At 35.0% G+C, this 12,510-nt stretch overlaps 2 protein-coding genes across 3 annotated transcripts in view; one reads left to right on the plus strand and one right to left on the minus strand.

The window, feature by feature from the left end:
• Window positions 1-12,510, plus strand: part of LOC134846232 (zinc transporter ZIP9-like) — a 374,849-nt gene that overhangs the window by 285,679 nt on the left and 76,660 nt on the right. The window lies entirely within an intron of this gene.
• Window positions 1-12,510, minus strand: part of LOC134846224 (G2/mitotic-specific cyclin-A-like) — a 33,451-nt gene that overhangs the window by 11,650 nt on the left and 9,291 nt on the right. The window contains exons 2-9 of the mRNA XM_063863491.1: window positions 11,494-11,673; window positions 11,119-11,213; window positions 9,819-10,515; window positions 9,557-9,643; window positions 6,868-7,011; window positions 6,584-6,732; window positions 6,179-6,338; window positions 233-378 (exon numbers count right to left, since the gene is read on the minus strand). Coding sequence (XP_063719561.1) covers window positions 233-378; window positions 6,179-6,338; window positions 6,584-6,732; window positions 6,868-7,011; window positions 9,557-9,643; window positions 9,819-10,515; window positions 11,119-11,213; window positions 11,494-11,673 — 1,658 coding nt within the window. The remainder of the gene's footprint in view (window positions 1-232; window positions 379-6,178; window positions 6,339-6,583; window positions 6,733-6,867; window positions 7,012-9,556; window positions 9,644-9,818; window positions 10,516-11,118; window positions 11,214-11,493; window positions 11,674-12,510) is intronic.

Consider the following 12,510-nt stretch of genomic DNA (forward strand, 5'->3'; position numbering starts at 1 on the left):
GATCAAGCGAACTTTTTTTCTGCAAAAACCTGAGTGAGCACAAAATCATTTCGCTCATTAAAATTGTATAGTTCTTATGGCATCTTTGTTTAGATGACTTTACTATTTGCTAAGTTTTTCTCGCAAATGTTACTTCAACTAGCTTGCTAAATTATATTCGCAGAGTGGTTTAAAAAATAAGTTTCATAATCAAGTCAACCAATATATTCGTACCAGGAGAAAGAGTACTTACGGTGATGTGTACTTGCGGACAATGTTGAAGCGACGCTTCTGGTTTTTGAACAGGTTCACTAGCACCCTAGTGTTGTCATTTAGCAGACGCATGATATCTGTCAGCTCCTCCTTCTTGTACCCACTGGCGTATTCTACGTCTTTACACTAAAATCACACCTTTGAAAGTGGACCGGCGGACCGGGTTCGGTTCTTGCAAATTTTCCATTTTATACACAGGAAATTAATATGTATTTATTTATTTAATTCGTGTTCTCATCGACACTATCGGTAACAAAGTGCATTTACCGATGAAAGCGAAGGTGATTAAATCATGTATAGGGTGCTCCGTAGATCTCTTATTATAAATTAGCTGCTCTCTACTGTTGTAATTACACTGCAATTGAAATGCAACTACGTTTTGCCAGAAAGCGAAGCAAATCGAGCTACGGTACCAAAATTTGTCCTTAACCTGGAAATTAAAAAACGCTCAATACATCATAGCTAAGCAACCGACAGGTAAAGATTCAAACGTGCAATCAATTCCGATATCCGCTCTATACTATTACATCAACGTCATGGTTATATTGCAATAAAGAGACAGGTCGTCAACTATAAAAACTCTATATTAAGCAATCAGAACCGAGATACGAAAAACTAAAGTACACAACAATAACTCAGAGGCGAAGCGGAGCTTGACATCACTTGCAATACAACGCAAGCGCAGCATTGCAAGCCAGTGAATAGAAAATGAGACGGAAAGAACAAAATCAAAAAAAAATACAGTACTTGTATTTTTTTGAAATTTTGGAAATTAGGTGCCCTAAAAGTTCTTTGAATTTCTAGAACAATTTATGATTTGATAATTCATTGATAAAATTAACCCATTTTGAGAAAACTGGATCTAATGAGTAAACTTTTTATTTAGCTGGAAAAAATGAAAATTAAACTCCCCTTGCGAAACTAGAAGTCAATCACGTTTTTTCGAACCTTTTACACTTTGCTATTTGATAGTGGACTTTGCCCTCAATTTAATCAAGGAAATGAACTGAACTTGAAAAAAATCAAAAGTCAAACAGCGAAAAAATAAATTTGAGCCAGAACAAACATTAAGACATTTACTGAAACAAAAAATGGAGAAAAAAAATAATCGCGACCTATATAAGAGTCTGAACAGCGTTCATCGACTCTTAGTAATAATTACCGAAAAAAAAAACGAAAAACAACCACCAGTATACACTAAGCTTTTATACATTCTGTAATTCAAACACGACAAAAAGATGTTCAAATACAACCATAGAACTCATATGAGTTTAAAAGCAGAACATTAAAATCAAAATCAACACAAGATTTCAACACAGAGGCAAAGCTGCGCTCCGCAAAAACTATCGTGAACACATCAAACAGCTGTATAAAGTGCAATAAAAAATAAGCCTCGAATTGGTGCAAATTCGGCTACGTCTTGAATTCATTCTGCAAGAGATCATGAGTCTCACACACTACCCACTCAGCCACGGACGCTTAATAAACACAAAAACTAGCCACAAACAAAGCAGAACACATGCTACGAAATTTCCAATGCTGCAGACCGTGATTATAGCAAAACGTTCCACCAAATAAGTGAACACGTAGAAAAAACATTTTTATTTGCGAGTTAGCTTAGAAAAAAAAGAAGGTACGTACTAATAAACTAACGGTGGCAACTTTTTATTGCCAAGAAAGCGCTAAAAGAGGCTTCCAAAAAGAAATTTCCTGAAAAGCAACTAAATGTTTTATTTCTTGAATGATATTTTTTTAATTCTAATTCTACTATTAAAAGGTTATCATAAACCTGCTGGCTCTCTCTTTTTCGCTCAATATTATCCTAAAAATCCAAAAATTTTACACCCTTTTTCTCGACACTGACTCAAGTTTATGGAAACTTTTAAACGTCGTTCGGATCACGTTTGTAAAGTCTTGTAAAATTTTTATCACGCGGCTAATTCCGGTGAGTATTTGTTACGTGATAAACAAAAAATATATACCCAAATAACAAGTTCCTCGAAATTTTCCAGGATCGAAGATTTTTATTCCGCTGGCAAACTTAAAATGCAACAATCATCTTCAAAACTTAAATTCGATCGTTTTCTTTCCTATGTACACTTCGCATTTGGACGGCATAACTTTACTTTTTTAAAGTAAACCACTTGCTGAAAAAACCATTCGAGTTAAAAGTTGTATCACTTTGTTCATTGACATTTAGATTACCTATTCTACATATTTCCTACCCTCGGAACAAATTTTTCAAATTGGTTTCTCAAAATTTGTTTCACAATGGCAACTTTAGTCAGAGATTTACAGCAAGAATACCAACTGGTTGCAAAATGATAGTAACTTAACAATTGAACTTCGATTTAAAAATGCCAATTTAGTTTGAATTAAAAATTAGCAAATAATTATCAATAGACCAAAAAACAGGTTCCAATTTTAAACTTACTGCATAAATTAGAAGTGTTTGGCGAAAATACGAGATTTCCAAATCTGAGAATATGCTCTTTCATCAATATCGGCATGACAAAATGCGGTCATATTTGTTTTGACGAAAAAATGAAAAGTGTGTAAGCAAAGATAACTTCGACCAGATACAAGAAAAGTAGAAAGACGGTTCAACTACTACATTTCAACAAGCCAAATAGTAAATTTTTCCATAAGACACAGAAGCAAAGCTTCGCAAAACCTAGCGAGATCACGAGAAAAAGCAGCTCATAAAGTGCAATAAGAAATAGTTTTCAAAGTATTAAAAACTCGGCTACATATTCGATTCGATCTGCGACCTAGAGATTATGAGACTTCTGCACTAGCCCTTCACAATTAATACATCACAAACACTAGCCACAAATAAAGTACTTTCAATAAACATTTTTATTTGCGAGTTAGGTTAGAAAAAAAGAAAGTTCGTACTAATACACTAGCTACTGGCTAGTGTAAATACAACAATGACAAACTGTAACTATGTGACAGATCGTAAAAAGAAAACATAGCCAATCGAAGATTGGAAAAGACTAATTAACGCACGTAAACATAAAAAACACGCTGACTTTCGACTTTCAAAGAAAAAAATGGATACCTTTTAAGCTCTTAGAATTTCTAGAACAATTTATGATTGGCGCTTTCATGATAACATTGACCCAACTAGAGAAAACTGGATCAATAGATAAAAATATATACCTCTGGAAATCTAAAAATTAAATTCCACTTTCGAAACTAGAAATCGTTCATGTTTTTCTTTCGCGCCGTTTTCCACGTTTGTATTTGGAGAGTGCTATTTATGTCACTTTCAGCAGATGAATTTCAATTGAACTAAAAAAGTGAATTATATTTAAGTGCATCAATATTTTTAGACTTTTTCTTGAAAAAAAAAACAAAAAAATCAGCATACAAGATTTTTTCGCACTACGTTCATTACTCTTAAACAACAATCATTGTTTGAATTCAAGTCATTCTATATCCTCTTCATTAAAATAACGAGAAATAAACGTGTGAACATTGTTCTGCCAAAATACACTTTTCTCAGCTGTTAAGCTACCTTCTTTCACAAACTATTTTTTCATACGCCCAGGCAAAAACTAATTATAAGAGCAAATGACCTATTTCAGAAAGTTTTTGCATACTGAAGCAAATTTTTCAGACAGAACTTGACCCAGAATAGCCTAAAAATCAAATATGCACGCGAAAAATGTTCAAATTTGGCAGATTGCTTTTAAAAATGATTTTTGTCGATCTGGATTTTGGCTTTCTTCTTTAGATTGGTTCGTTTTTCGGAAACGGCAATTTGCGAGAAATTCGTTTTGCAAACGACCGTTTTCGTCTGGACGTATGAACAAACAATTTAATGAAAAAAGTAGCATAACAGCATCCAAAAGTGTATCCAGGCACACCAACGTTCTCATGTCACTTGTCGTTGTTTAAATGAAGAAGATATACAGTGCTGATTTAAATTATCCGGACAAATCGAACAAAACTGGGATTTTCAAACGCTTTTTTCTCAAATTGGGTTAAGATTAGACAAAAAGTGAACAGAACAAAAGTTGCTTAGAATTTCATCAGAATTATTATGGTGCTATTTTTTCTCCGAAATTCTCAACCAAAATTTTACCCCAAGAATGGGTCATTTTGGCTTTTTTCAGTTAATCAAGAATTACGCGGAAACTACTTTGTTAATTGATAAGAAAATTTTATCACAGGAAGCCTCTTACGCAGCTCAACAAAGTTTAAGGAGGGTTAAATCTCCAAAAATTTGCGCAAATTGTTTAAAATATATTTTTAAACAGAGATTCTGGGTTTTATATAGTAAAAATCACATTTATTGACTATCAAGTGAAACTTTTTTCTCTTATACTGGTTTTTGGAGATTTAACCCCTTTTAAACTTTGTTGAGCTGCGTAAGAGGCTTCCTGTGATAAAATTATCTTATCAATTAACAAAGTAGTTTCCGCTTAATTCTTGATTAACTGAAAAAAGCCAAAATGACCCATTCTTGGGGTAAAATTTTGGTTGAGAATTTCGGAGAAAATTTCTTGGTTAATTCTGATGAAATTCTAAGCAACTTTTGTTCTGTTCACTTTTTGTCTAATCTTAACCCAATTTGAGAAAAAAGCGTTTGAAAATTCAAGTTTTGTTCGTTATGTCCGGATAATTTAAATCAGCACTGTAGAATGACTTGAATTTAAACAATAACAATTAAAATTTTTCTTTGTTGTATTTGAAGTTCTTGAAGCGACGTATTTGAATTACAAAAGGTATATAAATTACCTAGATGTCACTAAGCCAACAACAGGTGGGTAAATCCCATTGAGCCGAAATGGAAAAGCCATAGAAACTGTTGGCATAACAAAAATTTGAGCAATTAAGTTTGTAAACTTTGAAATGTACAACACAAACTGCCTTAAGTTTTCAAAAAAACCCAAGTTTGTTTGCATTTGAAGCAACAAAACATAAGATAACTAAGCCGAGAAAACACGCCGAAAATAATTTAGCTAAATGATCCTTCAAGCGAAAAAATGAAAAGGAAAATCAAGGAAATATATACGTCATGGCCTAAGATTTTCTCGAGGGGGCGGGGTTAAGTTGTCAAAAAATTTTTAAAAACATCTTGATGACATTTTAATTAGGTTGCCGAAATTGATTTTCCGATTGCTCCCAGAACACTATAACGACAACAAATTCAACAATTTTCAGCAAATAGTCCATTTTTGGGCACTTTCTGGAAAATTTTGACCCAAATCGCGTTTTTTAGACGCGCTCTAACCCTTCAAGTTAGTATGTATTGGCTCCAAAGGCGCCTTTAGAAAACTTTTAGGGTCAGTCGGTCGAAACTGGATATCGAAAACAGTATCAAGGGGGAGACTCTTTGGGTTGTGCAGGAGGTCGAATCCCTGAGAGGGGGCATCCCCCCAAATCCGCCTCTGGTCAGGGCTATTAACTTACAGGAGAGAAATTAAAGAAGAAAATCAAAAATACTTGCATCTACGATAAAAACTTGCTGACAGCACAAGAAAACTACCAGATGTGGCAACAAAGCAGACAAAACATAAGCAGGCAATGAAAGTCCGACCATTCAATTTCTCCCGAAAAATTTTCAATACCAAACATACTGAAAAAAAAACAAGGTCAGACCGGGAATCAGACCGCGTTACTTCTGGACCAAGTGAGTAGGAGTCTCTAAGGTCCTAAGGTCCACTGATAAATCACCTTCACAATTTCTTACAGATTTGTAAGGAAAGTTGTTTACGGGGGAAAAAGGTCTATTTCCCGATTAGAATACTCTTGCTCTGGCAAGATTAATCATTAATTATTCCTGCGTATGTTTTTTTCTTATTTCGACTTGATTGATTAAAACAGTATTTGTCTATTTGATGAACTGTCTGCCTAAATTTGTCTAAGACCGCATACCCACCGTCATCTACAACACTCCAGTTTGACAGCTTACCCATGTGCCAGTTCCGAGGGTCAAATGAGCCAGCATGAGAGATCCGGCCGCTAACAGTGATTCTCTGTATTTGCAGAATGCATACTCCAGCACGCTACACTCCAGAAAGAAGCGGGCCTGACACAGCACAGTGAAATTGTTGTTCTGCACAGTCGAATACCTAAAGAAGAAGATTCCATCAAATCCACAATTCGATGTAATTCTCCCTAAATATCTCTTTTCGAGGAGAAAGGTCAAAATTCTATTCAGCGAATGCCGCATGCATTAATTTATTTTAAAAAAAACGAAGCGGAAGAATTTCTACAAGTTCAAAATGAATATATCAAAACTTACAGCTACAAAATATCCGTACATTCTTAATTTCATTGCCACTAAATCCCAACGTCTCAAATAAAACTAAGTGACCTTCTGAGGAAGCGGTATGAGAGAGGGTATCCGATATCGAACTTGAGCCTTCGCAGGATGTCCTGCTCAAGTCTGATCAGGTCATCCTCAAAATAGGTTGTACTTCCACAGAGGTCGAGAAAGTCCGTCATCGGTGCTGGTATTCTGTCCTGTAATGTACACACAGCATTGAAGAAAATGTATTATCATATCAGTGAACTTCTCTTGAAGATTGACTTTTCTTGACGCCTTTTCTTTATTAACAAATGTAGCAAATGTTTGCGACTGCCTTTTCCATGACTTACATCATATTTAGTGGCTATGAATAGACAAGTGACTCCGAGGAGCTGATAGTTCGTCTTCAAAATCTGCTTTTTCGTCAGATACATGTCACACATTTTGAATGCGTGATAAATAATCTCATGGTTCAGCGCCAAGGCCTCTTGCACCTAAACATGAACAAAATAATTAACAAGAAAAATCAAGGCAAGACTGACTTCAGCAACCCAAAAATACTGTCAAAGCTATGTACCTACTGTAAAATACATGGGTGGATTTAGAAGGTGGAGGGATTCGACCCCCTTAGCACCCAAAGTGCCCCACATTAAGTACTATTATCGACATATAATTTCGGCCGACTGACTCTTAAAATTTTCTACAGCCGCGTTCGGCGCCAATATACAGTTATTTTGGGGGGTTGTTTGTTGAAAAACTGACTTGTTCGTTGAAAAACTGACTTGTTCGTTGAAAAACTGACTTGTTTGATGAAAAAATCTTCAACTTTTGAATTTTCAAGAAACAATACATGCCTTTAGCGCTCTTTTGGGGTTATGAGCCTGAGCAAATTTTAAGACTTTTCTTCAAAAAAAAACAATAAAACATCTGCAACTTTATAAAAGTCTGAACTACGTTCATCGACTCATAACAAATGAAATGAAGTGAACTCTCGCTTCGCGTGGAAGGGAGATGTCTCAATGCATTTCTGAGTCAAATTTATAACCAATTGTAAATAACTTATATTTCATAAAATCTTCGCCTATCTTAGCAACGTACTTTTTGATTTCATTGAATAAAAGTTGATTATTTCTTTTTAAAATAACAGTTAACAAAACAAGACTGCTCGTATCAGGGCGGAGCCCTGAATGTTCCGACTGCCTTTTAAGGCATACGGAGCAGTAATAACCTTAAAAAATTAAATTAAAGAAATTAAAACTTTTTATGAAAATCAATTCAAATTGCTTTTTAAATTTTACACTAGGCGAGCTCTTCAACCTAATTTTGGCAACCTGAAAAAGGTCAAATTTATCAAAAATCTCCTCTTCTCGATAAAATACGCCATATAAAGTATTTTATCGAGATTTGTTATCACAATCTTACAAAAAAGACCTGTTGGACTGTTAATTTTCAAAAAATTACCAGCGGCACAAAAATCAATTCAAATTGCTTTTTAAATTTTACATTAGGCGAGCTCTTCAACCTAATTTTGTCAACCTGAAAAAGGTCAAATTTATCGAAAATCTCCTCTTCTCGATAAAATACGCCATATAAAGTACAAAAGGATAGAAAACTCCTTGTAACAAAACAATAATGGCAAATAAGCTTTTTTCAACCAATTGGAACGATTTCTAAGACGGATTAAATCTCGTCTTACCCGTTAATAGCGCGAAATATATCGAGCGTTAATTATCCCAAATTGGCAATATTTAAACCCCCATAACTTTACGAGAAGTTATCACAGGTGAAATATCTTTTCAAATTTGAGCTCAGGACAACAATAGCTTTCGAATGATATTAAAAAACATTCTGTCAAACATGGCTAGTTAAAAAGTCGAAATTTGTCTGAAGAAAAAAAAACCCACCCCGAGCACAAATATTCCGTTACTTTCGTATCGAAAGTCGGAACAATAAAAACCGAAAGACCGGAAAAAGACCAATTTTCTCTCCGTTTTCAAAATTATGCCGACAGAGAAGTCCAGCTTGACAAAACTTGCGGTAAAAAAATTGAAAACAGAGCCAACAGACAGTGGGAAAAGAGTCAATGAACGCAATTAAACAAAAATACCGACTTGTTTCTTAGAAGCTCTTTTAATTTCTACAACAATTTTTGATTGGCTCTTTTTAGTTAAAACAGACCCATTTTGAGAAACTGGATCAAAAGGTAAAAATTAATTTCGCGGGAACCTGATTATTAAATTCCATTTTCTAAATTAGAAATCAATCGCCTTTTTCTTGCACTTTAGATTTGTGCTAATCTATAGTGGAAATTGCCTTCCTTTTAACAAAAGAAACCAAGTGAACTTACAAAGAAAGCAAAAGTCATGCCACGAAAAATCAAAATTGAGAGTGAACAAAATTTAAGTCTTTCTCCTGAGAAAACATCACTAATACCTATTTAAGAGTACTTACTTTGTTATCACAATCTTACAAAAAAGACCTGTTGGACTGTTAATTTTCAAAAAATTACCAGCGGCACAAAAATCAATTCAAATTGCTTTTTAAATTTTACACTAGGCGAGCTCTTCAACCTAATTTTGTCAACCTGAAAAAGGTCAAATTTATCAAAAATCTCCTCTTCTCGATAAAATCCTAGATCGACATCTGGTAAATTACTTTATATCACAATGAAACAATTCGTGACATCTAAGTTGTTGAAAAAGTGCCTAAAAAGCTATTTTCTCTTCAGATTGCAAGCGCAAACATTGAAATGACTCACTAAAACTTTTCGAAAAAAACCTCCATCGAGAACTCTTGTACACACCTGATTGATATAGCGTACCGCAAATAATTCAATCGTAAATTATCTAGAAGCACAATTCAGATGCCTTAAATATGATGCTGCACTCTTCCTATTCTAAGCGAAATATTATGATTTAAAAAATTGAGTTTGCTAAGCATCTTGTATGCTAATTATTCCTCCCCCTCAAAAGAACAGGGTCTATTTCCTTAATAAGCAACAATAATTCGGCGAGCAAACCGATCGAAGCAAGAACTAACCTCGATGAACCAGTCGAACAAAATGGTTCTCATCTTCGTCGTTATGTGGGGCTGCTTGGCGATGAAATCTCCAATTGCATAATTAACCTACACATCCAAAAAAAAGTTGGTAAATTCGTTCAAAATCTAAGCTAAAAGGTTCACGGAAATTCATCGCGTCAGTGCCATTTGACCAAGATTTTTAAGAAAGGCTTCTGTTAAATAAGTGTTCTAAATGAGAAAAACAGACAAAAAACACGGATCAAATCGAAGCTTAACGAACTTCTTTTGATTTGAGGTAGCTGAAGACATCGTGCATGTAAGCTGGATTATTTTTATCCTCCAAAATGTTATCTTTGTCGTATTTCAAAAACAGTGCATTTCTCGGAACTGGCAGCAACTCAGCTTTAGACTCCAAACGTTCATTTTCCATTTGTTTTTCTTTTTCTAACTCGGCTTCTTTCAGTTTCGCCAAGTGTTTAGCTCTGTCAGCCTCAAACTTTTCGCTTCTTTTTTCTTCTAATATCTTATCCATTTCGCGAACTATCATCTGAACTGCTCTATCTTTCGCTGCTTCCGCCTCTACACTCATTTCACTATCACTGCTACTGGGTATATAACAACTACTGTCCTTAGAACTCACAGTCGCAGGACTGCTTAGAGTCGAGCTACAAGCTGAAACTGAACTTTGACTGGAAACTCCAATAGTGGTCCTTTCGTCTAAGTTGCCGTTAAAGTTCTTGGAGCGCACTAGTCGGTGGGCTAGCGACATGCTCGCTTCTGAGATTTTACTAATATCTGTCTGTGTATTTTCTTCATCTTCGAATTTAACTGTCCCCGATGAAATTTCTGATGGCTCGTCTGTTTTACCAGATAACTTTTTGGAGCCATCTGAAACATTTGGTTCCGTCTTCACTGCCTGACCTTCGTTAGTCAAAGTTGTGTCGGGATCGGAACTATTGGTTGTTTCCTCTTGAGACCTTAAAGCATTAATAGTCGTTACAATATAAATTAATACAGAGAGGCGAAGCTGAGCTTCGCACCACTCGTGATACAAACTCAATGACTATGATTAAAGCACATTTACAGACAAATCAGCATTTGAAAAAAAAACACAGTAAAAATTGTAATATCAATTGCAAAGAAAACCGAAAAAAAAACTAGAACAGAGTTTTCGGAATAACCCAGAATAGACTAAGATTTTCAGTTTGCAAAAAACAGGTCCTGACTGGGATCGAACTCCCGGACATTGTAGTCTCACGCATGGTCGTTACCAATGCGCCAAATACTCCTCGAATTTGAAATACAGCAAAAAAAAACAAGTGTAACATTTTCACGAGCGAGCTCTGTTAATAAAATTATATACGTGGAAAAATTGTAGTACCCGGTTGCAAAACCCTTGCTTATCTGAAAGATAATAAATTTGGGCCTAATTTTGCTCTAATGAATATCAATATTATTATCAATGAGAAAACCGGACCGTGGCCCTATTTTTTTGAAGTGATTGTTGGCTTAATTTTGAATTAAGTTGAATCGTGAGCCAAAAGATAAGAAAAATGATTTTAACATCAACATAAAGTAACCTTCTGAGTCTAAGACTTCTTCGACGAGTCACGACAGTCCCATGAAGTTCTTCTTTCAAGTTGTTATCTGCACTCATGACTGGCTCCTCTTTCATCTAAAAAAGAAAACAAAAATTTGCAATCCACCTTATCTTCCATACATTATTTTTACCTATTAACTGATGTGCTAAGCAATTTTAAGCCGCTTTATAAACCTCTATCGATTCTTGTTAATTTGCCAAGCTAACATTCTTTAACTGTCAATACAAGGTTATCTTAAAGGGGATAGATACTAGATCGAATGGTTTCACCATAATAATTTTTGCAAATGAAATAAGAAAATGGTATGTTGTCGGAGTATAGAACACACCAAAAAAACCATTGGACACAACATACCGTGACAGCCTTTTTAGATGGTGGTTTTTGCTGATTTCTGGCCGAACTGCTTCTGGTTCGTTTTCTTGCAACATTTTTCCCCTCAACCATTTTCGCCTTTTCTGTCTCGCGGCTTTCATCGTTGCCATTTATTTTCTTGGCACTTCGCACGGCTTGTTTCTGAGTTGGCTTTTTCGTTTGCTAAACAAAACTGAACTGTAAAAAGAGCATCTTAAAACTAGTTCTTGTAGTCCATTCAAAATTAAAACGCAGAGACAAAGCTGTCACTTTTAAAACACAGCGGCGATAACACGACAAAAAGCAGCTCTCTTAAGTGAAATAAGAAAAATTAGAAATAAGCCTCGAATTAGTAAAAATTCGACTGCGTCTAAGATTCGAATCGGCCAACTAGAGACTAAGATTCTGATGCTCACACTCTAACCATTCAGCCACGGATGCTCAATAGCTACCAAACACTAGCCACAAAAAAAGCAAAGAACAGATGTTATGCAATTTCCACTGCTGGCTCTTTTTCCTTCAACCCCAAACTCACATGAGCATAAACTTTATGGTGTAATGAGTGGTTTAACAAGGGTGATTATGAAGACCAAATAATTGTCATTTTTCCTAATTAGTCCGCATGTCAATTTTCATAACAATCGGTTGGTGCGTACAGTACTTTTACTAGTAAAAAAAATTGCTGGTGGGGGTAAGGAAAAAGAACCCCAATACAGTGAAATTTCTGAATAAGTGAACACATTTTTTTGAGAGTTAGATTGAAAAAAGAAGGTTCGCATTATAACACTATGCTGATGGCTAGTGTAATAAGCAAATAAAACAAACAACAGAAAATTGCAGAAGCGTCAATGAACTTAAGAAACAAAAAAACTAGCTTTTTGAAAATTAATCACCTCTCTCTCTTTTTGAATATAATTCGACATCCGTCATTGCAAACAGCATACGCAAAACAAAATTAGGCTCTTTCCCAGTTTCCTACCCCTTTAATTTTTTTTTCTGAAATTCAATATATAAAATTCT

Source organism: Symsagittifera roscoffensis, chromosome 1, assembly GCF_963678635.1.
Source record: "Symsagittifera roscoffensis chromosome 1, txSymRosc1.1, whole genome shotgun sequence".
NCBI lineage: Eukaryota > Metazoa > Xenacoelomorpha > Acoela > Convolutidae > Symsagittifera > Symsagittifera roscoffensis.